Source organism: Manihot esculenta, chromosome 1 (genome assembly GCF_001659605.2).
Source record: "Manihot esculenta cultivar AM560-2 chromosome 1, M.esculenta_v8, whole genome shotgun sequence".
In the NCBI taxonomy this organism is placed as follows: Eukaryota; Viridiplantae; Streptophyta; class Magnoliopsida; order Malpighiales; family Euphorbiaceae; genus Manihot; species Manihot esculenta.
The window spans coordinates 27465530-27491917 of NC_035161.2; the positions used below are offsets into that span (position 1 = coordinate 27465530).

Consider the following 26388-nt stretch of genomic DNA (forward strand, 5'->3'; position numbering starts at 1 on the left):
TGGAGATTAATTGATGATTTCTATTGCTTAGTGAATATGATTTTGTACACACTGAAACCGCTCAACAAACCCAACATATCACCATCAAACCACAAATGAAATGACTAACCTGGTTGTGCAGAATGCTTTCCCACAATCCAGATCCAGGCAGACCAATCCACTACAATGCTGGAAAAATGGATACAATGAATTCAAGTATCTAATCTATGAATACAAATAGGATCAGAAACCTACAGAAAGCCTGTACCGAGCAGCTTATCCCATCCCATTTATATCTGTATATCATCCAATGAAAGTTCGTGCGCTGCTAATAGCTTTAGTTTCTGTGATTTAAAACCAAAATATTATATTTAGGCTGGGCATTTGGCTGGTAATCGAATAGGAATACTTGAAACACTAGACGAAATAGTTACCGTAATAAATTGTGGAGGATCATCAAGACTTGAAGAGCCTAGTACCACTTCCCTTTGCAGCTTACTTGTAAGCTTGTGACATACCCTTAGCTGAAGATTAATGCGACACAGAGGGAGAGGAGCAACTGTAAGTCTACCCAAGATTTTTAATTTTTTTTTGTAAAAAAACAACATCAAAATAAATTCAAGATTAAAACTCCTTAATACCTCAGATCTAGTAGCTCCACCTGCAATAAATACAAAAATACGTCGGCCCATCCTCTTTAAGTCACTAGATGAATGTCTTAGTACGGAATCACTGTCAGGCATACATGACACAAGGATAGAAAAAAAATCACCATTATTTTATGGGATTGTCCAATCAGTTCAAAGATATGCACTTGTAACTATTGACTTTTCAGCTCCTATATTGATGAGCAATGAGACAATGCTGTCATTATTATCATTTGATTATGAGGGAAGGACGAGGTTCATTAGAAAAATACAGAGAATGGGTGGGGGTTTGAAGCAGAAATTATCAAGTCCGAAACCTATATTTGGTCTTTTCAGCTTAAGAGCTAGAAACAAAACCTTGAATATCCATCATCAGAATTTCGTGGTCGAGCCCATGACGGTGTCCGTCTTGATCTCATCGAATGAGGAGCTGGAGGTTCATGCATTGCTGCAGCATGGGATGTTCCATGGAAGGTTGCACTTGGATCATTCAGACATGGATATTCATCCTTGGATAGTTCTCCTTTGCTAAGTTTTTCAACAATTTCCTAAAAGATAAAGACAACCTCAGCAAGTTTGTCCATTTGGATTATAGCTGTGGATTTGTATGTTTCAACTTGAAAATCATAAAGTTCCAATATGCTAAAGAATTCAAATGCCTTACCATTTGAAATTTATATTTATTCAAATGGAGACCTAACATAATCTTGGCAGAAAGAAGCAAACGCAAGCAAATGTTTCTATCATGCATCATTTTGCTTGGCAACTGACCTCTGCTAACAAATGCATCAAGACAAAACAAAATTTCTACTCCCACAGCCCCAAAACAAAAGAACCTGAAATTTGGCCCTTGAACTTGAAAACTTTTTCAGCAAATCACGTGAAATTTGGCTAAAACTTAAACAGTTCACTATGATGACTTGCTGAAACAAAATCACGGTTGAGTAATTTTTTTAACCTAATAATTGAAATTCAATGACCATTAGGGCTGATCACTTGTTGATTACAATTGAAAAATCTAGTTGAACAGCGCTATATTTCAGTTTTTTGGATTCAGTCTTTGGCTTAAATGGCTGGGTTCAATTAGTTAATTTTGGAAATTCAGTTTTTGGTTTCAAATAGCAAAGTTTGCGTGTTGTGTGTAGCTGATATCCAAAAATCTTCAAGAAATTATATGGTAAAGCTATTATCCCATTTAATTGGTTTTCCGATCTATGTAGAGTATTAGTTTATATTATAAATCCCGAAATCTTTAGGGATTGGTTTAATAAACCTGAGGTCGAGAACTGGGACTTCCTCTTCTTGATAAAATTAAATTTATTTTAGTTTGTTTCTATCCAATTGGTTTTTTAGTTAAATTTGGTTCAGTTTCTCATAAAATAATTCAGGTTCTTGGGTTTTCCCTATTAGGTTTGGAATCGAATCAATCATTTGCACATCCTTGGTGACCGTTTATAGAAGTAACATCCAACAACACAAAAAAACCTGTTTTGATGAAAAGGAATGTCGTGTAGAACAAGCTCTGTTAAATGCTGTAGAACCAGTAGAATTATGAAGAAATTCTCACTTTGTAGAGAAACACGTCATCAATCATCAATGTATTAGCTCAAACCAATTGTCTATCATATGAAAAAAAAAAAAATCTCTATCCTAAAATACCTAAAAGATAGGTACTTATAGTATATGTTATAAGTTATAGAAAGTAAATATGTTAATATAGGAAGTAAATATTGATAGATGAGTCAGTTGCTTAATCTTAGGGATTGTATAATCATAGGCTTGATTTTCCTTCCTGTTTAGTTTATGTCTCTCATGTATAAATAGATTGTAATCTCTATTGTGATATACAACAAATATTATCTTTCTACATGGTATCAAAGCCTTTCTCGTAGAGATTTTTTTTCTCTTTTCTCTCTCGTAAAGTTTTAAAATTTTTTTGGAAACTTAGAGCTCCGTTCATTTGGGTTATCCATAAAGGGTAACATTTGGATCTAACCATCGCTGGAGTCGCCACACCGACCCCTTGTCAGATTTGAGGTTTGTTTGCCGTTCGGGTGTTGGGTGGAGGTGTTTTATTTGGTACTGTTCATCGGCACTGTTCACGGTACTGTTTATCGGCACTGTTCATCGGCACTGTTCACGTGGTACTGTTCATCAGCACTGTTCACGTGGTACTGTTCACGCCGGGTACTGTTTTCTGATTCTGTATTTCTTTTGTTGCTATCGTTTTGGGTTAGTTGTCCTTATGGCTGAAGTTAAAACTACCACCGTAACTGATGTGATTCCTATAATGACTAAAATCACGGAACACAAATTGAATGGATCTTCCGATCAGGGAATTTTGATATCTGCAGATGAGTATGCACAATTCATCCAATACCAGGCATCTATAAAATCCTCTAATTCCTCCTCTATCACTGCAATTGCCGAGTCAGGTAACTCTACTGCATGTCTTGTGTCTTCATCATCTAAATGGGTTATTGATTCTGGTACTACTGATCATATGTCGGGTAATTCTACCATTTTTTCCAATCTTGAGTCTCATACATCGCCTTCTTATGTTACTCTTGGTGATGGCACTAAATCGTCTGTCATGGGTTCTGGTCATGTCAACTTAACCCCTTCTCTTTCTGTATCCTCTGGTTTATGTCTCCCTAAGTTCGCATTTAATTTGCTTTCCGTGAGTAAACTCACTCGTGCATTGAATTGTTGTGTCTCATTCTTTCCTGATCACTGTGTTTTTCAGGATCTTTCGACGAAGCAGATTATTGGTAGAGGAAGTGAGTCAGAGGGTCTTTACGTCTTGGATCAGCAACTACCTCGATCTCCTCGATCTCTGGTATGCTCCACGCGTTTAACACCTTTTGATGTTCATTGTCGTTTAGGGCATCCTTCTCTCTCGGTTTTGAAGAAGTTATATCCACAGTTTCATTCTTTGTCTATTCTAGATTGTGAGTCTTGTCAATTTGCCAAACATCATCGTTTACCTACACTGTCTCGAGTCAATAAACGGGCTTCGTCTCCCTTTGAGTTAGTCCATTCAGATGTTTGGGGTCCTTGTCCTGTTGTGTCTAAGTCTGGCTTTAAGTATTTTGTTACTTTTGTTGATGATTTCTCTCGTACTACTTTGTTATTTTTAATGAAGAGTCGTTCATAATTATTTTCTATTTTTTGTGCATTTTATGCTGAAATCCAAACCCAATTTAATACTTCCATTCGTATATTGCAAAGTGATAATGCTAAAGAGTATCTCTCTGGGGAATTTCAATTTTATTTGTTACAAAAAAGGAATTCTTCATCAGTCCTCTTGTGTTGCCACTCCTTCACAAAATGGAGTTGCTGAAAGAAAAAATCGACATCTTCTTGAAGTAGCTAGAGCCCTCTTATTCCAAATGAAGGTATCTAAATATTTTTGGGCTGATGCTATATCCACTGCTTGTTTTTTGATCAATCGCATGCCTTCCTCCGTCCTTCATGGTGATATCCCTTATAACATTTTGTTTCCCACTAAATCTTTGTTTCCTATTGAGCCACGTATCTTTGGTTGTACTTGTTTTGTTCGTGATGTTCGTCCACAAGTTACTAAATTGGATCCCAAATCACTCAAATGTGTCTTCCTTGGCTACTCTCGACGTCAGAAAGGGGATCGTTGTTTTTCTCCTGATCTGAATCGGTATCTTGTGTCTGCGGATATAACATTCTTTGAGTCCACTCCGTTTTTTCCGCCATCATCTGTTTATAACACCCAGGAGGAGGAAGATGACCTCTTGTTATACACTGTTCGCTCTCCGTCTCCTCAGACTACTCCTACACCTTTCGCTCATGTGCCAGGTCGCCCTCCCATCTTTCATGTGTATTCCAGACGCTTAGAGGACTCTGACTCCGTTCCGCTACCTGCTTCTTCGTCGACCGATCCTGCTCTTACTGATCCTTCATTGTCTGATTTGGATTTGCCCATTGCTCTTCGCAAAGGTAAACATACTTGCACTTATCCTATTTCATCTTGTGTCTCTTATGATCAATTATCCTCCTCTTCTCGTTGTTTTGTCACTGCTTTAGATTCTATTTCAATTTCCAAAACTGTTATTGAGGCTTTGTCCCATCCTGATTGGCGTGCTGCAATGGAAGAGGAAATGATGGCCCTTGACACTAATGGTACTTGGGAGTTGATGTCCTTGCCCCCAGGAAAGCGGGCTATTGGGTGCAAATGGGTGTTTGCAGTGAAAGTAAATTCTGATGGATCTATTGCTCGCCTCAAGGCCCGTTTAGTGGCCAAAGGTTATGCACAAACTTATGGAGTTGACTATTCTGATACATTCTCCCCAGTTGCCAAGCTCACATCTGTCCGATTGTTTATTTCCTTGGCGGCTACTCATGATTGGCCTTTGCATCAACTGGATATTAAAAATGCTTTTCTTCATGGTGATCTTCAGGAGGAGGTTTATATTGAGCAACCACCTGATTTTGTTGCTCAGGGGGAGTCAGGTAAGGTTTGTAGACTTCGAAAATCGCTTTATGGCTTGAAACAGAGTCCTCGGGCATGGTTTGGCAGGTTTAGTGAGGTGGTCCAACAGTTTGGAATGAAGATGAGTAAGTGTGATCACTCAATGTTTTATAGAAATTCTGATAGTGGAGTAATTCTGCTTGTAGTATATGTGGATGATATCGTTATCACAAGAAGTGACATTGCTGGCATCACATCCCTAAAAGAATTTCTTAAAACACAGTTTCATACAAAGAATTTAGGTTCCTTGAAATATTTCTTGGGAATCGAAGTTATGCGGTGTAAGAAAGGCATCTTCTTATCTCAAAGAAAATATGTCCTTGATTTGTTGGCAGAAACAGGAAAATTGGGTGCTAAGCCTTGTAGTGCCCCAATGACTCCTAACCTTCAACTTAGCACAGAAGACAGTGAGCCATTTGCAGATCCTGGAAGGTATAGAAGATTAGTTGGCAAGCTGAATTATTTGACAGTGACTCGTCCTGATATTGCATATTCAGTGAGTGTGGTAAGTCAGTTTATGTCTTCTCCTACTGTTGCCCAGTGGAATGCTCTGGGACAGATTCTGTGTTACCTTAAAGGGACCCCAGGGCGAAGCCTATTCTATGGTAACCATGGATACTCAAATATTGAATGCTTTTGTGATGCTGATTGGGCAGGCTCGAAAGTTGATAGGAGGTCAATTACTGGGTATTGTATTTTTGTGGGAGGTAATTTGGTCTCATGGAAAAGTAAGAAGCAAAATGTGGTCTCCCGTTCTAGTGTTGAATCTGAATATCGAGCTATGACACAAGCCGTTTGTGAAATCTTGTGGGTACGTCAACTGTTGGAAGAAGTTGGGTTCACAAATTCGGTGCCTGTTAAGTTGTGGTGTGATAATCAAGCAGCTATCCACATTGCCTCTAATCCAGTATTTCACGAGAGGACTAAATACATTGAGATTGATTGTCATTTTGTTCGTGAAAAGGTCCAACAAAAGATAATATCAACAGGACATATCCGAACTGGAGAACAATTAGGAGATATTTTCACTGAAGCTCTAAATGGGACTCGAGTTGATTATATATGTAACAAGTTGGGCATGATTAACATTTATGATCCAACTTGAGGGGGAGTGTTATAAGGTATAGAAAGTAAATATATTAATATAGGAAGTAAATATTGATAGATGAGTCAGTTGCTTAATCTTAGGGATTGTATAATCATAGCGGAAAACCCTAAACAAATACTAATTAGAAATCTCAAAACAACACAAAATTCCTAAATAACAAAATAGTAAACCTAATAGAAATCTATAAATATTCCTAAATAATAATAGAAAACCTAAATAATAGAAATCTAAACTTCCTAACTCTATAATTGAATATAATTCTTAAGGTGAGTCTTCTTCCACTTCTGCAATGATTGAATGTGGTCTAAAGAGACAAAATCAAATCAAAATTAGGCAAAATCTTGCTAACAATGAATGTTATTGGTAATTCTTTTGCCACCTTATCCAAGGAGATATAAATGTATTTGAGAAAGATATTTGATGCTAAAAGGGAGTAAAGCGGAAAGTTGCATGGAATACTGAATAAAATGACACTAATTTGCATGTACCTCTATCATAGGGTAAAATCGAGATAACTGCCATGTTACTTCCTCAGTCGTGCGGTCTTTTCTAAAAGCACGCTTCTTCTGGCAATTGAGCATGAAGAAGAGATGCAACAATAGGCTTAGAATTTATCAAAAGAAGTAGTATTTCATCCATATGTTTCTTTACCTTACGAATGTCAAACTTTAGAGAGAAAGCCCCAGTCGAACTACTTTTGGACTCCAGAGATCCCCCAAGTAATCTCATATTACTGACAGCATTCATATCATCTTGTGGTAAATTTGCTAACTGAAAGGCAAACTACGGGATCAGTATGATATGCATAACATGACACGTGAGCAAAACCATTCAGGAAAGGTATTATCAAACTAAACAACTGATTTGCTTTCAAATGGAACAAGAAACTGTAATGTAGCAGGAAAAAGGGAAAGGAGACAAACCTTCATTACATTAAGACCCTGTTCAGTATCAAACATCTCAGGGTAAATGGTTGCAAGAATCATCAACAAGCGTAACTTATTTTCGCGAGTCACATCCTGCAAGTGTTAGTTGCACCCCATAAGTGAATCTGACAAGTTGCAAGACTCCCATTATGATTTATTAGAAATTCTCACCTCTTTTGTAGTTAAAAATTTAATTACATCTTTCATCCCGGCATCTCCAAAGACCAGGTCCTGCTCCAGTTGCCCTATGTCTCGAAGCCCCAAATCCCTGATAATTCTGTTAATTTTTCCAGCAATCTGAATCCAAAAAAAAGTAATTTGCATGAGGCCTTGGCCACGTAAAGCTTCTGTCAACCAGCAGACACTAGTTACGCTTTTCCTTCTAATTTCTGTGATCTCATTGCAAGTGCTTAGAAGTAAAAAGAGAAAAATATTAAAAAACAAAATTAGAGCCACTCCTTTTAGACAAGAAGGCATAACCCAACTGCCGCTACAGTTTCAGGCCAGCTATACTAGATAATCACTGGTCGTTACAGTTACCAAACAGTGTTACTTGAACTTGGTTAGCAGTATTGAGTACAGCATCGGCTTAGGGTTCAATACCTCACATTCAAAGTATAACTCAAGTAAGAACCAGAAAATGGTGGTTTTTGCGAAACATGGATGTCAAACAACATTTTAAGCAGCTTTACGACAGCAGAACTTTGCAAAATGTCACAATCTAATGGCCTCTTAAGGTTCAGCAATGGTCTTGGACTTCAAATCAATAAGTCCTTATTTGCTTTTCATCTCAAAAAAAACCATTAGCACAAGGACATGCATTTGACATTTAAAGAAAAGTAAAAACTATTAACCAAATTGATAAAACAAAAAGTTAAATTACAATTCACTCTATCTGTGATTTGGTGAAACATATCACTCCTACATTTTGGTCCCTATACTTTTAAACGGTATGATAAGTTTTAAACATATCACTCCTACATTTTGGTCCCTACATGAATATGACACCCCATGGCCAGGCTCTTCTTTTCCTACTAGCAGCAGCCCAAATTGATGATGGCTTCACCCCATCCCAAAGAAAGAAACATCTAGTTTTTGGACTTTTTGGCATAAGTTCTGGCCATAAATAAGACTTGTTTGATGATCAGGCCACAGGATACTAACCTTTATCCCGCAATCTTTGTTTTGACACCAACCACGCCTCGATTGGTATATTTTTTTGTGACATTCGACGTTGAAGATGCCTATAGATGACCTAAATACATCAGCCAATTTACAGCAATGGAAGCATATTTTTGATGAGTGGACTTTGAGATTATGACAAAGAGTGAATGGGCATCTTGAATATTCCTTGGATTGATGATACCTCATTAACACCCATAACTGGGTTTGATGATACCTTCATGAGCACCTTTAACTTGGTGTTTGGCCAGATTGAGGTGCTCGGAAAAAAGAGAAGGGCAAAGGATGAATTTGTAATTAATGGACATATAAAGGCTTACTTATAAATAGTTATAATATTTAAGAATTAATTTGTAGTGTCTATGGATTATATTCACATTCACGTCAACACAAATTAAACATGAATACCATTAAAGATTGATATGAACACCATACGATTAATAAATCAAGTAAAAAATTTAAATATTACCACGACTTTTTTATTATATTTATTATAGGGCTAATTTAATAGTATTGAGTTAATTTAAATATACACATTTAATTATAGTTTAATTAATTTTGTTTGATAATTTATTAATATTTAAATATATTTTAATAATACTCAGCTTAAAATTTTAAGCTTCTCATATTTTTGTACATTCAAAACTTTGATATTAAAAATTAATAGTTTAGATAATATTTAAATTTTAATAAATTAAAAAATAAATTTTTTGAAATAAGATTATTAAAATAATAAATTTAATTATTGATTAAAATTTTTAAAATAGTAAAATAATTATCACAATATTAAACTATTAAATAATAAGTTTAAATTTAAAGATAAAAATTATAAAATATACAAAATAATTATCAACATATTAATAATTTTAAAAAAACTAATAGTAAAGTGATTATCATAATTTTGACATGTTAGTAATTTTAAAAATATCTAAATATTTTAAAAAAATTGAAAAACACTAATGTATTACCTTACGAAAATATTTTATCCAATGAATTAACTATAAAATAATCAATTAATTATATAATTTTTTAAAATTATCCAAAATGATTATATCTTTTTAAACTCATCTTTATAGTATTTTATTTGATAGCCAACCAAAATGTCTTCATCTGGCTAATATTAAATTTATTTTTTTAAAAAATAATATAGAATAATAAATTAATTATCCTTTATTTCAATAATCATGTTTTGATAATTGAAATAATTGCTAATATTTTTACTAATAAAAGTTAAAATAATGTTAACCAAACGTGTTGAATAATAGTTCTCTTTTATTCTTCTATTATTATTATTACTATTATTATTATATAAATCATAAAGATCATACAACAAGTAAAAATATAATGTTAAGTAAAAGATAATAAATTTAATTAATAAAAAAATAGGAGAATAAGTTATTTTACATGGTACCAATAAAGTTATAATATGTTTCACATAGTTATAATATGTTTCACTCGTAGATGTGATATGTTTCTATTATTTTATGATAAGTTTTACCAAAAAAGTTGTTAAACGGTATTACAATTATCTCATTGTGATTTTAAATTTTATATGACACTTATCAATCTTAATTTTAGTATAATACAACTGTATATCTCAAATATATGCTTTTATTATAATATATTCGCTTATAATGTTATAGACTAATCTTATTCATTTTACTCTAAAATTCAATTTCAAAAACCATATAATCTTTTTGTTATAAGTTATAGGAAGTGAATATGTTAATATAGAAAGTAAATATTGATAGATGTGTCAGTTGCTTAATTTTAAAAATTATATGATCATAGGCTTGATTTTTTATCCTATTTAGATACAGTCTCTCATATATAAATAGATTGTAATCTCTATTATAATATACGATAAATATTATTTTTCTACATGATATCAAAGTCTCATCCATAGAGATTTAAAATTTTTCTTTTGAGACTCAGAGTTCTGTTCATTTGGATTACCCATACAGAGTAACATTTGGATTTCGATGCCCCCCTAGGAAGGACGCCGAAGTGCTTGCGAAGTTTCCTTGAAGAGCCGATGAGCGCTCGGCCGGCGAGTGGGCCTTACGCGCCGCCACAACGACCTACCGCAGTTCCATGCGCCGGCGAGTGAAGGCGTGTCACTACTCCGTTTCTGCTCCGGTCACCATTGCCGGAGTCGCCACACCATTCCCTTGTGAGATCTGAGGTTCGTTTGCCGTTCGGGTGTTGGGTAGAGGTGTTTTTGGTACTGTTCATATTCAGATAGTGTTTACTTCTGATTCTGTGTTTATTTTTATTGCTTTGGTTTGGTTGTCCTTACGGCTGAAGTTAAAACCACCGTAACTGATATGATTCCTCTTATGACTAAAATTACGAAACATAAATTGAATGGATCTAATTTTTTGGATTGGAGTAAGACTATCCGTATTTATTTACGAAATATTGAAATGGATGATCATCTTACCAAGGATCCTCCAACTGATGAAACTCGTAGAGATTGGATGAAGGATGATGCTCGATTGTTTCTGCAGATCCGAAATTCTATTCAAAGTGAGGTGATTAGTCTTATTAACCACTGTGAATTTGTTAAAGAGTTAATGGAGTATTTGAAATTTCTATATTATGGTAAAGAGAATATTTCCCGTATTTATGATGTGTGTAAGGCGTTTTACCGAGCTGAGAAAAATGATAAAACTTTGACATCCTATTTTATGGATTTTAAAAGAGTTTACGAAGAACTTAATGTATTGATACCTTTTAGTACAGATGTGAAAACTCAACAAGCTCAACGAGAGCAAATAGTTGTTATGAGCTTTCTTGCAGGTCTCCCTCCAGAGTTTGAGACAACTAAATTTCAAATTCTTTATAACTCTGAAATATCATCGTTACATGATGTGTTCACTAGGGTGTTGCGTACAGAGTCTCCAATTCCTTCATACCCCACTAATGCCCTTGTTAGCCGCAATGACAGTAGCAGACAGAATAATAGAGGTGGGCAAATGAGAGGTTTTAATGGTGGTAAAGGATCTCAACGTTCTGGGGAAACAGGTACTTCTGACTCAGGAGGAATAATTTGTTATTACTGTTGCGAACCTGGACATACTAAGAAGACATGTCAAAAACTACCGAATAAGAATCAGCGCACACAAATGGTGCATATGGCAGTTGAGGCCTCTTCAGATCAGAAAATTTTGATATCTGTAGATGAGTATGCACAATTCATCCAATACCAGGCATCTCTGAAATCCTCTGACTCCTCTATCTCTGCAATTGCCGAGTTAGATAACTCTACTGCATGTCTTCTGTCTTCATCATCTAAATGGGTTATTGATTCTGGTGCTACTGATAATATGTCAGGTAATTCTATCATTTTTTCCAATCTTGAGTCTCATGTATCGTCTTCTTATGTTACTCTTGCTGATGGCACTAAATCTTTTATCATGGGTTTTGGTCATGTCAACTTAACCCCTTCTCTTTCTTATCCTTTGTGTTATGTCTCTCTAAGTTCGCGTTTAATTTGCTTTTCGTTAGTAAACTCATTCGTGCATTGAATTGTTGTGTCTTATTCTTTCCTAATCACTGTATTTTTCAGGATCTTTCAACAAAACAGATTATTGGTAGAAGGCGTGAGTCAGAGGGTCTTTACGTCTTGGATCAGCAACTACCTAGATCTCTTGCATGTTTCACGCGTTTAACACCTTTTGATGTTCATTGTTGTTTAGGGTATCCTTCTCTCTCAGTTTTGAAGAAGTTATATTCACAGTTTCATTCTTTGTCTGTTTTAGATTGTGAGTCTTGTCAATTTGCCAAATATCATTGTTTACCTATAGTGTCTTGAGTCAATAAACGGGCTTCGTCCCCCTTTAAGTTAGTACATTCAAATGTTTAGGGTCTTTGTCCTATTGTGTCTAAATCTGGTTTTAAATACTTTGTTACTTTTATTGATGACTTCTCTCATACTACTTGATTATTTTTAATGAAGAGTCATTCAGAATTATTCTCTATTTTTTGTGCGTTTTATACTGAAATCCAAACCTAATTCAATATTTTCATTCATATATTGCAAAGTGATAACATTAAATAGTATCTCTTTACGGAATTTCAATCTTATTTGTTACGAAAAGGGATTTTTTATCAGTCCTCTTGTATTGACACTTCTTCACAAAATGGAGTTGTCGAAAGAAAAAATCGACATATTCTTGAAATAGCCAGAGCCCTCTTATTCCAAATGAAAATATCTAAATGTTTTTGGGCTGATGTTGTATCCATTGCTTGTTTTTTGATCCATCACATGCTTTCCTCCACCCTTCACAGTGATATGCCTTGCAATATTTTGTTTCCCACTAAATTTTTGTTTTTTATTGAGCCTAAAGGGCTTACTAAAATTAACATGAGAATTGATAGTGATTCCAATAACAGGGACTAATTACAATACAAAAAGTTAAGGATATATCAGATCATTAGCCTCAAACATAATTGCAGTGTTGGAGTTTCACAAGACCAACATATATGGTTAAAAAGTATAAGATAATATGTTTGTCAATTAAACCAAGGAAAGCAATGGCTGGTCATGTGAAATAGAGTCCAAGAGGCATTTTACTTGCATTTCAAAACCAAGAAAAACAAAATATTTGGATCATCTTCAAAGGTGGTGCGGGGTTTGCTTAAAAAAAATGTTTTAGTGAAGAAAAGGAAATTTGCCATCAAAAGTGAGAAACCAACCTCAACATGGAGGGATAACTTGTCAATTTGTTCACTGTACTGTGGCAATGCTTGAACCATCTTTTGCAAGTCCCGCGTGGAAAGCTCACCATCTCTACAAAGCACATGAGAAATATACAAAAGCAACTAATCATCCAATAGATTTAAGCTTAGAATATAGACAAAGAACGAAATGCAAGGGTATGCTAGTACGATAGCATCTGCGCTTGAACAATGGAAAAATAAATAAATACACTATTGATATGAAAATGAGTATAATTAATTTTACAAGACAAATCAAGGACAAAGGGTGGAAAAACAAACGAAAAAAGTCACAGAAAAAAGTCACAAGACAAACGAAAAAAGACAAATCAATAGATTTAAATCTTATAAACTAAAAAAAAATTAACTTCAAAATAAAAATTATAACTTTAATTTTAATTTTTCAGAAATTAAAAAAATTAAAATAATTTCTGCATGTTATTTTAATTTCTTTTAGAAATGTGTCTAATTTTATATTTATAGAAATTAAAAAATAAAATAAAATATATTTTGTACATCATTTTAACTCTTTTTTTAAAAAGTGATTATTTTTAAATTTTGTATGAATTAAAAATTAAAATAATTTCTACATATTAATTTAATTTTTTTAGAAATATGATTAATTTTAATTTTACAAAAATTAAAAAAATTATGTATATTATTTTAATTTTTTTTGTAAATATAACTAATTTTAATTTTGTAAAAATTAAAAAATTATTGCACTTGAAATAATTACAGAAAAATAAAATAATATGTTTGCAAAATATACTACACGTACAAAAGTATGACTAATTTTAATTTTTTAAAAATTAAAAACTAAAAATAAAAATAATTGAATTGAGTTGTTGCATTCATAATAATAATGAAAATATAAAAAAAAAATCTAATTAATATTATATTCAAACCAAATACAAAATCTAAGGAAGAGAAGACAAAGTTAAAATTAAAATGTATAATTGGATAAAAAATAGTTATTTATTGGTTAACCAATAAAATCCTATATAAATTGAATAAAATATCTAAATTAATTCAATATAACTAATTTATATAAAATATCTAAACTAATTCAATATAACCATTTAACTAAGTTTATTGGTTTGAATTGGATTGAATTGCATGTATTAAACCAATCCATGAGCATAGTAATCACAACTGTTCAATAGTTTTTCCCTACAATTACATTAATGGCCAGAAAAACAAGGCAGTGATTTGGCAATCACAGGTGAAATGGACTATTAAGCACTATAGTTGCGGCTTCCCACACTTTTTATGGACCATCACCATTTCTCATTATGTTATGACAACTGTTAGACCATATATAGATATTTTCTCTTAGGGCAAGTTATATTTATTATTATTTTTTCAAGAAAAAGTTTCACAGCAGCACTGCAGCTTACAACTGTCCGATTCAATCTAGCTAAGAGACTGTAGATACTACAAAATTGAAATTTTGATCCATCCTTTAATTATTACTACACACTATAAATCCACTCCTGCCTACAAAGATAATCACAACTCTCAACCTGCACAGTCGTTAACAAAGAAGCTCTCCTCATAGCCAACCCACATGATCAAGAGAATGGTAAGAGAAACAACTTAGAAACTGCTGATTTATGTCATATACATCATTGATTGGCATTCACTTTTACCAGATTTCCCTCAACCCAGAAGTGTGTCAATAAAATAGGATGCATTGCAACTTGCAAGAGCTGCATTTGCCACCCAATTTTATCAGGAAAACGAGATGGTATATCATCTCCTAATAGGTCTAATACCAGCATCACCAAAACCCTATATCCAAACCTAAAACCACCTTCCATCCACCACATTTCCATCCTTTAAGCATCTTCAACAGAAGAATGAATAAGTGGGTAACTGGTGCCTTTCATCAAAACCTTTAACCAAAAGAGGCACATGAGCACAGCAATGAGAACTGTAGGCACTCTGACTATCAGTTCAATTTACATTAAAATTTTTCCTTTAGTGTATGCGAGTAATAAACATTAATTACATTGTATCATCAAGGAACTGTATCAACTGGCTTGACAAAAATTATTATCATGAAGGACAAATGAACAGACTGATATAAACAGTTGGCTATCATGAATCAATCATGCATAACAGCATTTCAACATAAGCACGAAGTGAATGATTGAACTTGAAACATTAGGAAGGCCGAAGAATTAGAAGTGGGGGAACACCCAATGGCCCTAAGTTTAAAGAAAGTGCAAGCACAAATCAATATTGAAAAACAGTTGCCAGAAATATTGAGAACAAGCTGCTTATCTACTTTAAACATGGAACCAAAATTTAGGAGACTATAAAGACCATTCTTTACAGCAAAATATCTCATGTATGTTGCCCCATATATATAATGAGAGATCCTTTCCTCTCATCCAAAGTTCAAAAATCAGAATGTACTACCGGGCAAAGTGATCAATTTTCGTTAACAAAAACTTCAAACCAACCTTGAAGTATGCTGGAGTTGTGCAGCTTTATTTTTTGATACAAAGTTAGTCATCTTCTCATGCAATTGTTCACTAGCCTGACAAGGCAGCCAAAGATCAATGTGTGTATACCAGGAATATTCAAAATAAATAAAAACTATAGACAGTATACATACATCTGCTATATGCGCATGGCGCAGCTCAAGCCAGACAGGATCAAGTTCTTCTAAAAGAACATCTTTCTTCTCAGGAGGACCACCTGTTTTAGAAGGAACCTAAACAACAGATTCCTTCATTACAATATTGAAAGAGATCCAACAAATGAGTAAAAGCAAGAGCATGTATGGATATAACTGCATTAACTTACCTCATGCACATATTTATTTCCCTCCATATTCAGTAAATCATGACACATGGCATCGTATGTCCACTCATGTATAATAGGAGCAATCTAGAAATTCAAAATACAAATGTTAACAGAGCCACACAATAAGTTTATTCTAAGTCAAAAGACAATATGTTCTTACCTGATCTACAGATCTATCTAGGATAAGCAGCTCACATGTTTCTGTCTGAGGAAAGTTTTCAATCTTTTGTTTATAATGCATTAGATGGTCCCAAACTCTAGCAGCAAGTTTTGTGGGAATCAAATCACGTAAAGTTGTCATCGTGGTCACATCAAGGGACTTGGCAGCACGATAGCGCACAAAAGGAAATTCCTGAAAATCATATATGTTCATGCCTCAGAATATAATTCAAACAGAATAAAATCACAATTTAAAGATCATTATATGTACCTTTAAAGAAGCAAAAACTGTAGCTATTTGAGTAGCCATCACATTCAAACTTGCATCACATTTGCGAGAATCCTCCTCATCTCCAAACAGTTCCTCTAAAGCCCTCTCATTGTCAGTAATAAAACCCTATACAAAGAATGTCACATTGGAAAAAAGACAATAATGATGATGATAAAAGGATATTCTGATGATGATGAGATCTTAATTATTGCATAATAAATTGCCATAAACTGATCATAATTTATCTTTTCAATCTCCACTAGGAGTCTAGGAATATAAACCTTAGATTACAATCTTTATCTAGGACCACAAACCTTAAGATTACAATCTTTAATAGAATCTGCTAGAATACTATTGCCATTGAAGTGGTTGCGACAGGAGAATGTTAAATTACTTCCAATAATCATTCACCTCCGCTTTATCTATAGCAAATTATTCCTTCTGTCCCATGTTTTTGTAAGGAGAAATGATGCCAAAAAGTTGTGATTGTGAAATATCATAAACAGGGCAATTCTGGAGATAGTACAGTGGAATCGCATAGGCCTATTCAGAATGAAAACTTGACTTTTCATTTAGGCAAGTAATGAATTCGCCAAAAGTGCCAAAAAGGAAAGGAATTCAGCCTGGTGCATCAGAAGTATGGAAGAGAGAATTGGAGGAAGAAAATGGAAAAGAGAGGAAAATAGATAACAAAGTGATGATTTTTTGAGCTCCACAAAATCTATCCAAAAAATACAGCATGTAATTTTAAATAAGCAACTGCCAGAATTAAAATATGAAGAATAAAATTATACTTTTCTAAAAGAAAAATTATATAAATATGAAGAATAAAATTATATTTTCTTAAAAGAAAAATAATACACCTTTTGTGAACAGAAACTAACATCAAATTTCAAAACCAATTTTGTCAAAGCTACTTTAATAATGGAGGAAAATAACGGAGAAAAATTCATTCATCACAAGGCACCCTAGATATTACTCCAAACTTTAACATGCCATTGCTAACACACTGTCCCAGGCAAAAACGAGATTTAAAACTTTCAATCAATTGATAATTATTTAATTCCATAAAACGACCAAAAAGCTGAACATCAGCTATGTTGAGTTTACCTGGCTGTCTATAGCAAAATACTCCAAATTCATCTGCATAACTCAACCAAATCAGAAAAAAATTTCACCATCTATCAGTAACTTTTCCAATAATAACATATCAAAAGAAAAGGTAGCAACTAACTGGCAGATAAATTGTTTATGCACATTAATTAATCCTAAGAATAAAAACTTTCCACAGAAAGGAGAACTATACCTCTCTCAATGCTCCTATGCGAGGCAATGCAATTGTATCTTTCCTAATATGAGCAACCAGTTCCTTTGAAATGGGTGAGCTGAAGAAAACAAATGCCCTTCACGCAGAAAAAAAAAAAGGTCAAGAACTATTAGCAACTTAGGACAGCAAAGTCAAAAACACAAACACAAAATGAATTAAAAATCTTTCGCGTACTTCTTATATAAAGGTGACTTCCCGGACATGTCCGACAAGAATATGATGACACTGCAAAGCAAAAAAATAATGAGAACATATAAATAAATAGGAAGAAGCAAGAAAGAAAGAAAGAAAGAGAGAAAAATAGATATTGGGAGAAGAGAAAGAGTTGGTCTATATAAGACAGATAGAAAGAGGATTTGAATGCTGCCCTTAAATCTAATCTTGCTCTACTGGAATGAAAAGTTATATCTCATTTGGAAGATTTTAATCAGCAAGCTAATTTTAACCCTAGGGACTAGGGAAGTATTGCAAACACGGATGTTGCTAGAGATAAAATTGCACAAAGGCAACAGGGTAGGGGGAAAAAACTTGCATTTACAAAAAGGGATAATTAAAAAAATTGACTTGAAACAAGTGATGTAAGCCATGAAGAAATCAAGTTCATTTGTAATCCTACTATGGAGATATAGTAAAATGTGAAAGAAAATGACAAAAACGTTAAGGTATCAAATTTATCAATCCTTAAAGCAATATCATTAAACCCGCACCATACCAATCAGTCGGACCAGTGAATCAGACCTCGATGGTTTGAGTTTGTAATAAACCGAACAAGGAGCTGATCCAGTAGGAACAGGTTGACCCGGCTGTCAAATTGGTGTGCAAGTGTGAACCTATTGACCCAGTTGAGTCAAATAGTTCATAGAATCAACATTTTTTCCAAAGCTTTGAAGAGATGGATTGAACTCAAGACCTCTTAAAAGACTTCAAAATCATAACCAATTGAGCTAACTTGACAATTGTTTAACTTTTTATGCTGATGCATGTATATATCATAAATTTAATGAGATGATACGTTTTTATATTAACATTTCATAAAAATTAAAAAGATACATTTTTTATTACTCATAAATGTTGAAAATAGTTAATAATATCTAAAATTAATTACTTTATGTAAAATTTTAAACTACTATTAATATAAATATAATATAAGTAATGTTGAAAGCTTGATATTAAATAATTAATTAGATTTATTTATTTATCTAAATAGTTATTACACTTAATTAATTGATGTACGTTTTATAAATTTTTAATCACCCACCAATTGAACCATTGATCTACTGGTTGAACTACCAACCCATCCACACAGTCCCTTCACCGGGTCAACCTCCAGTCCCGGTTCAATAACACTGCCTGAAAGTGTATTTGAGATTTTATTCAACTGAATGGAGATGAAGATATCCGCAGCATAGTCATTGTAACATAAATTCATTATTCAAATACCCAGGTAATATCCTCTACCTATTAATACTTTAATAATAAAATAATGACCATTTACACCATTGCAGTTCAGGCACACAGTTTCTACAAAGCAAACCAATTTCTATCAATTTTTAATCATTTCTTTTTTATAAGGCAGCAAAAGCAAAGAGGCTACTGCACAGTATTTTTCAACTTCTAGAACTAAACTAGCAACAATAACTAAGACACTTTTTGCCTTTATACTGTTTTACTGAAGGTACAAGGAAGCAAACCAAAAATGTGAATTTGTAGGGGGGAAATTTCAATTTTTTTTTCTTTTAAGAAAAATATTGCTTTATTTTTTTTTTGTAATTATGAAAACAAATGGGAAGAAAGACCAAGTGCCTTAATAACAAAGAACATGATTAGATGCACACAAGAAACAATGTCGACAGTCAACAAAAAGTAAATATGTTACTTCTCCTTAGTTGGTTGTATGAAGTATATAGCGTCCATAGAGGGCAACGGTTGCCTTCGTCTGAATATATCTTCTACCACTGCAAGGGGAAGAAAAAAGAAACAAGCAAAAAGAAATAACTTCTGGAGAACAAAAACAGCAATCTGAACTTCAGCATCTTATGCATCATATGCTTTGTATCTGTTTCACTGTCTAAGTCTACTTTACATGAAGGTTGGTCACCATCATAAATAATGATGAACAATAAGGAAGTCACATAAAAACAGTTTTCTTACTTTTTTCTATAGATTTTCTGTTCCTTAGAAATATTTGTTGCACTAATTGAATCATATTTGCATTTACTTAGTACTATATCAACAAATATCGACTTAATGAACTATAAAGCCCTAGTAATTACCTAGTTGGGTCAGGTATATGGATCTAATTGCCCCATTTCATTTAGTTTAGGGCTACATCTTGAAAAATATCTAAACTTGCCACACCCTTTCTCACTGCTTCCCGCTAATGTCATCCTAAGTATAGTCCTCATTTTCTTATCTCTTGTCACTTAAGTTCAGTATCCTTAATCTTTCACACTGACGAATTTGCTCATAATGGACAAAATATTAACATTAAGCCAAAAGAAGGGTGACTAGTTCATGAAGCAATCCCACATTTGTGAGCTCTGGGAAGGGTTGATGTACACAGCTTCCCTCTGCTTGGTAGTGAGGATTACTTGTAATTGCTTATGCTTGCTTTCAATGGTAATTCCTTATGCTCGTAATTGCTTATGCTTACCATTGATTGCTTGTAATTAATCTATCTTATTCTATAATCAAAGCCTTCTCTCTACCTATCTTAGATTAAAAAAATAATTGCGAATTACATTCATGACTAATGGCATAGCTTTCGTAAAGAATATAAGATATATTTTGGATCCTATATAGTAAAACTTTTAACTATTTATGAAAAAATAAAATAAAACCATTGCAGGAGCATCAAAACAGGGTACCAAGTTCATCAAATAAAAGAAAAATAACAAATTAAATTCTTTGCAAGATCACACTAATTACAGGTTTGATACACAATAGGATCATCCCGGAATAAATTAAATGCATTTCTCTTGAGAAAGAACTAAGAAGTAACAATCTACAAGTATGTTTGACAAATCTTTTATAAATATTTTTGCACTATGAACATGAATTAAATATATAGGTGAAAAATTCAAGATAGTTTCTGTAAAACAAAGATGAATATGCAAAAATTAAATTTGAATTTTGCAGTTTGTGACCCTTTGAAAACCAACAATAATTGGATCCCAAATTAGTTATGCCCCAGCTGAGCCACCCCAGTAAAATGAAATTACCCATTTTTACAGTCCACAGCATATGTCAAAAACATTTTGACAGAACACAGCAAAAGCAGCCTAATTTTCAGAGGTCAATTCTAACTCTTACATGAAACTCCTGCCTGGGTGATATCGGCCATCTTGCATGCATAAGACATAATCTTTACAGTAATTTTGTCCATGATGAGTACCTAGCATAAGATATTCAAGAGCTAGCACCTTAAAAATGAAAATTTCAGAGAATGAAAAAGGTGGCAGGAAAAAGAACAATCAAACCAGAAAAAAAAAATTAAAACAGAAAAAAGCATGCTGTATAAAATAAGTAAAAGACCAAAAGAAAGATTCAAAAGGAGATTAGAGAAAGGAAAACAATCTTGCAAGCATGCATGCATGCAAATAGCAATTTCAATTCCAATTCCATCCAGAAGCCCCCTCCTCTGGCAATAAAGACCCGTAAAACTAATGAAAAAAGATAAAAGAAATGTAACAGAAGACCTGCCTCGGTCTTTCCTAAAAGGCACCATTATAAATCAATTGATTCCAGAAAAACACAGAATATTTAGTCTCCATCTTATCCAAGCTTGTGTATGAACAACCTTATAGATATTACCAGTCCATCTTCCTAACTGACCTTGTTAATTGAACATACACATACCAACGGTATGTTTATAAAGCTGAGACAAGCGTATGTATGGCAATTATGTGATGTACAACTGTACTGTACATATATAACCACAGTCATAGACACAGAACATCATCTCATTTTATCACCTTTCATAAATAAGATCATATTTCATGCACCATATCAAAGATCAACACATACAATAATTTAAACCCCATCAATGATTGCAAAGCTCTAGAAAAAATATGTTCAATGAGAGATGAGGAGAAAAAGAAGCAACATATGACTTCCTTCTTAAGTGATTAATTGAAAAAGAAAATGCAAAGTGCTCACACTAGAAAGAAAGCAAAAGCACTTCTGTAGGAGATCCAGTCCACATAAAGGGACTTATTAGATACAAACACGTCCAACAGATCCAAAATCTAGAGTCATATATAGTAGGCTGCAACACACTCAATATGCCATCAGAAAGAAGCTAGATAGATAGCACTCATAATTAAAATAAAATAAAGAAAAATAATCCTAAAACTCTATGAAAAGCTATTCCATTTAATTGGTGCCAAAGAATTTCATCTATGTACTATGTGCTCCATGCCACAGATTAAATTTCAATATTTACCCCTTGTAAAAGCATGATCCTCTAAAATTTTCAATATTAGCAGGGGGGAAATTTGCTCAAAATACCTTCCAGGTTGACTTTGAGTCCCCTGCTTTTGCCGACTGAAGCATTTCAAGTAATAAACCTGAACAAACAACAAATTCAGATTGAAAAGTTATCAGCCCAATTAACCTTCATAAGAAGCAACATGGCTATGCATAGTTTCCAACAATATCAAAAGAAATGAAAACAGAAAATATCAACAAATTTAAGATGGTCTATGAACCCAGCCTGGCAGACTCTCCTTCTTTGTCCCTCAAAAGGATTGGCTTTCCCATATTATTTCGAGCAAAAAGTTAATGACATGAAGAATTGAAAAACATTATAATAATACTGCACTTGCTTAAGTGTGATAAAGGACCTTGCTATATGTCAGAATTAGAACAAGAGATAGCTAGGAGTATGGACCTGCCTTTCACATCATTAAACCAACCATCACTAATTTATTCCATAATCTTGCGCTATAAAAATAGATGAAAGGGTTGTTTCTTCTATCCATCCACTTTATCATGATCACTAACCAATCCCAACCACTAGGATTGATACAACAGCAGCAGTCAGCAGCAAGATATGCGTTGCTTGGCATTTTCTTATTTTAACCAAATTCTATATCATGGCAAAACATCTGACCTAATGGTTGCTAGAAAGCAACAACCAAGTTAAGTTAAAATCTGGAAACTCTGGATACTCTCCGCATAGAATATGTGTTAGTATAGCAGATTATCGACATTGCCAGTGTCCATAAAATGCCAAGAAAAACAAGCAATGTACCAAGCAAAATGGTGGAACATATCCCCCTCAAACTTATCAGTCATTCTGCCATGAAACTAAAGCCATAAATCATCTGGTTTACCATCTATGGCACAGAAGTATGTAGAATATGGCTGGCAATGGACACGCCCCTCTATATCATCGCAACATCACAACTCCAAAAGAAACCTTAATTAACATGTTAGGCAGCCCAAGCACTTCCCTTCTATCTGCATTTTTTTTTATCTAAATACAACAACTACAGACTTCAGCTCATTAATCACATTATTCTTTATGCAATTTTTGTTCCAAAAATGTGAATTTGCATAGGAAAACACCAATCTTCGAATAGAAATAAGATGCAGAACCCCTATATCTCTATTTCACATTTCAGCTTCCTGAATCCCCCAGAATCCGAATACCAAGATAAATCTCTCATCCCCAGGATCTCAAAACCAAAATATTCCTCATGTGCATCCTAATTCTTGGAGTCATCCATAGAAGACATAAGTTACATGATAATTAAGTCACTATGATGTAATAACATAAGCTAAGTAGCCAAAGTTAAAAATAAACCTGAAAATTTTAGCAAGAGTTAGAATTGCCAGCTGCAGCGTAAAAAATAAAAGAAATAAAGGGAAAAATGATCGAGGTAACCGATAATTCAATCCCAATAATGTTTTTTCAGTCAGCTACACTGAACTTATAACAGACATAGCTGATGAAGAACTCTGACATACTTCAAATAATTATATAAGACATCTCAAGTTAAGAATAATACTATTTGCAAATCATCCACTTTCAAAACTAGTGAACGATATCATCAGAATACCTTAATATAAATCAGAAGTTAGATTAACGCTTCAAGAGAGCAAATTACTCATTGCATTAACAGAAAACCAGAAAAGAACAGAAACATTACGAAAATGGAAACGATCAAAGCATCATTTCAGATTGAATTGAAAATGAAAAAGAAAACAATTCAATTGAAATATCCAGAGAAGAAAGAGAACTTACGTTCACGGCTGATTTGTCTAAAATTCTTGTAGTCGGCACCATAAGATGAAAAGTCAGAATCCGAGAAGGACATGATGATGGATCCACAAACACAACAAACTGCATATATCTGCTTAGTGATGGTAGTTGATTAGGGGTTGAAGAGACAAAAATTAAACACAGAAATGCGAGATCAAAAAGGCATACTATAGGCGTTAGCGAGAGGGGAAAAAGAACGTACATACAAAGCATTCTTTCTTAATTCTTATTTATATATTTTCCTTTGAACTAATTACCAAAAACTACCTGAGGTTTGGCGACTTTTCTAAATATATCCTGTGATTTAATTTGTAATAAAAAAAAATCAATTTGCTTTCACTAAGGTTTTTTCTCTACTATTATTAATAAATGTTAAAGTATTAGAATAAATTATATTTTAATTATTAAAATTTTATAAAATATATAATTTAATCTATATATTTTTAAATTTAATAATAAATTTTTATTTTATAATAAAATAGTCATTTAATTATAATTATTAAAATTTTATAAAATATATAATGAGTTTTTCTTATTACAATAACTAAAGATTAAAACACTTAATATTTTAAATAAACAAAATAATTAATTAGTAAATCAATATATTTTTTAAAATTAATAAATCAACTAATAAATTTATTTATAATCTAAATATTAAATAATAAATTCCCTTATTTATAAGGTACTGAGAAAGAAAATTTTCAAAGAAGTATAAATTTCTTGGAGAGAAAGAGAGCGACACATAAGCACATAAAATTTTATTTATTTTTATGTAGATTGGTGTTTATTTTGGACCTGTGATTGGTGTATTGTTTGGTTTTAATTTTCTGGATCGTTTTGTTTTGCGGGAGGATTGTTATTGGTTGACGAGACATTTCGAGAATTATACTGCCATAACCAGCTGCTACCACTTTCATTGGCTGTGGAGCGGCTGTAAGCCCTATCTTGTCCCTTTATTGCGAGTGGTGTTTGGCTTACTGAAGTCTCAAAATCCTATATATGGTGGTTTTGGATATGATTGGTTATCGATTGATGGTTTTGCATGGTGGTGTTTTGGGTTTTGCTTAGTTGTTAGTTTTCTAGTGTCATTTTTTCAGGACGACAATGATTTTGGGGCTGTTGGTCTATGAAGTGGGCTGGGTTTTGGAGTTTGACATAGATTTCTGATTATTGGCTTGAATCTTATTATGTACTTAGTCCAATGAGCCTTTAATGCAACACACTTTTCAGGTTAAAAAAATATCATTGAGAGAAATGATAAATATTTATTTGGTATTTTGCCTTAAATGTTTGACCATCATTTTAACAAGATTATTTATATCACAGAAATTAAATAATAAATGATAAAATTAGCAAATGGATTAATTATATACTTTTAAGAGTTCATAAATATTTTAAGGTATTTTTTAAAATTGAGAGATTTAATTAATGAGTTTTTATTTTTTTTTCAAAAATAAAATCAGCATTTTAAATTTTAAAAGTAAATTAAATATACAATTATTCATTTCATATTTTATTCTTTTTTTACAACTCCCCTTAATGTTATAGTTTACTTGTTTACTCATCTTTGTATTTTTATGAAGCTTTTTTTTCTAGAGATAAAATAGATTCACTACTGGTATAAAAACTAGAATTACAATTGTAGAAGGCCCAAATCACTAAAAACAAAGTATCAAAACTACCCCAATCCAAAAAAGAACAAGCCAAGGCCTAAACAACAAACCCTAATCTTTAGAGCAAGGGAGAACTAGAAGCGAAGCTTTAATGCCACTCCATCCCAAAACTTGAGCTTTGTCGGAAACCAAATGGAAGAAGGAAAATGTTGCAGGCATTGAGGAAACTAGACATAAAAAGCTATAAGAAGCCTTCAAAAGCATGAAGGAGAAAGGGTTAATAAAAAACATCAAACAGAAGACTGTGAGCCACTAAAGTGAGAGGGATCTAGAACCGGTGGGAGCGATCGAGCGATGCAGCAGAGCTCCTTTGTATAGGTAGCCTTCCAGAAATTGGATGCTTGAGAAGCCAAACATCAATAGTCTCCCTAAGAGGTACTATACCAAGAAAAAGTCAGAAATCCATCTTCCCCATAAACAACCTAGATCTAGTCAACGCTAAGAACCATTATCAAAACCTTCATCCTACATGTCAATAAAACTGCAGAGAACACTAGAAAAACGAAAAGGAAAGGCAAACAAAAGGCATATCTCTTCTAAAACCCTTGACTTGAAGCACAATCTGCGCCCATAATAACTAAAAGAAAATATTTACACCAATCAAAGCCAGGGAGGAAGGAATCCATGAAACTTCGGGTGGAAAAGGAGCATATTGTTATGAAGTGAAAGTAAGATTGTAAACCCAACAGAATTCAACTAATCCTCTCTCAAAAAGCGACAACCATAATGAAAGTATAAACTTATGCACCCAAAATGAAAACAAAAACTTAAACTAGATATTATTACACATATGAAAAAAAGGAAGAAA

General features: G+C 33.2%; 1 protein-coding gene across 2 annotated transcripts; it reads right to left on the minus strand.

Moving 5' to 3' along the window:
- On the minus strand, window positions 1–24105 carry LOC110628456 (SNARE-interacting protein KEULE). Of its 2 annotated transcripts, XM_021775118.2 has the most exons (21): window positions 23890–24105; window positions 22149–22207; window positions 20952–21033; window positions 19516–19594; window positions 17814–17864; window positions 17619–17715; window positions 17423–17455; window positions 16313–16438; window positions 16043–16234; window positions 15883–15966; window positions 15692–15790; window positions 15537–15613; window positions 13048–13141; window positions 7336–7461; window positions 7162–7257; window positions 6890–7009; window positions 6727–6804; window positions 984–1174; window positions 621–711; window positions 414–503; window positions 1–323 (listed from the first exon to the last, which is right to left on the minus strand). In XM_021775118.2, exons 1-21 carry the CDS (start codon window positions 23960–23962, stop codon window positions 270–272), a joined length of 1992 nt encoding a protein of 663 aa, XP_021630810.1. In that variant the 5' UTR covers window positions 23963–24105; the 3' UTR covers window positions 1–269. The 2 variants fall into 2 exon arrangements, with proteins under 2 accessions (XP_021630810.1, XP_043811995.1); XM_043956060.1 differs by lacking the exons at window positions 19516–19594; window positions 20952–21033; window positions 22149–22207; window positions 23890–24105 and adding an exon at window positions 18898–18989.
- Between the last annotated feature and the right edge of the window lie 2283 nt (window positions 24106–26388).

Coding starts and splice junctions, on each gene's coding strand:
- LOC110628456 (XM_021775118.2), bottom strand. CDS start 23,962: ATGTCCTTCTCGGATTCTGACTTTTCATCTTATGGTGCCGACTACAAG. Junction 13,142..15,536: donor CAACTCCAGCATACTTCAAG/GTTGGTTTGAAG, acceptor TGTGCTTTGTAG/AGATGGTGAGCTTTCCACGC. Junction 324..413: donor ATCCTCCACAATTTATTACG/GTAACTATTTCG, acceptor TTTAAATCACAG/AAACTAAAGCTATTAGCAGC.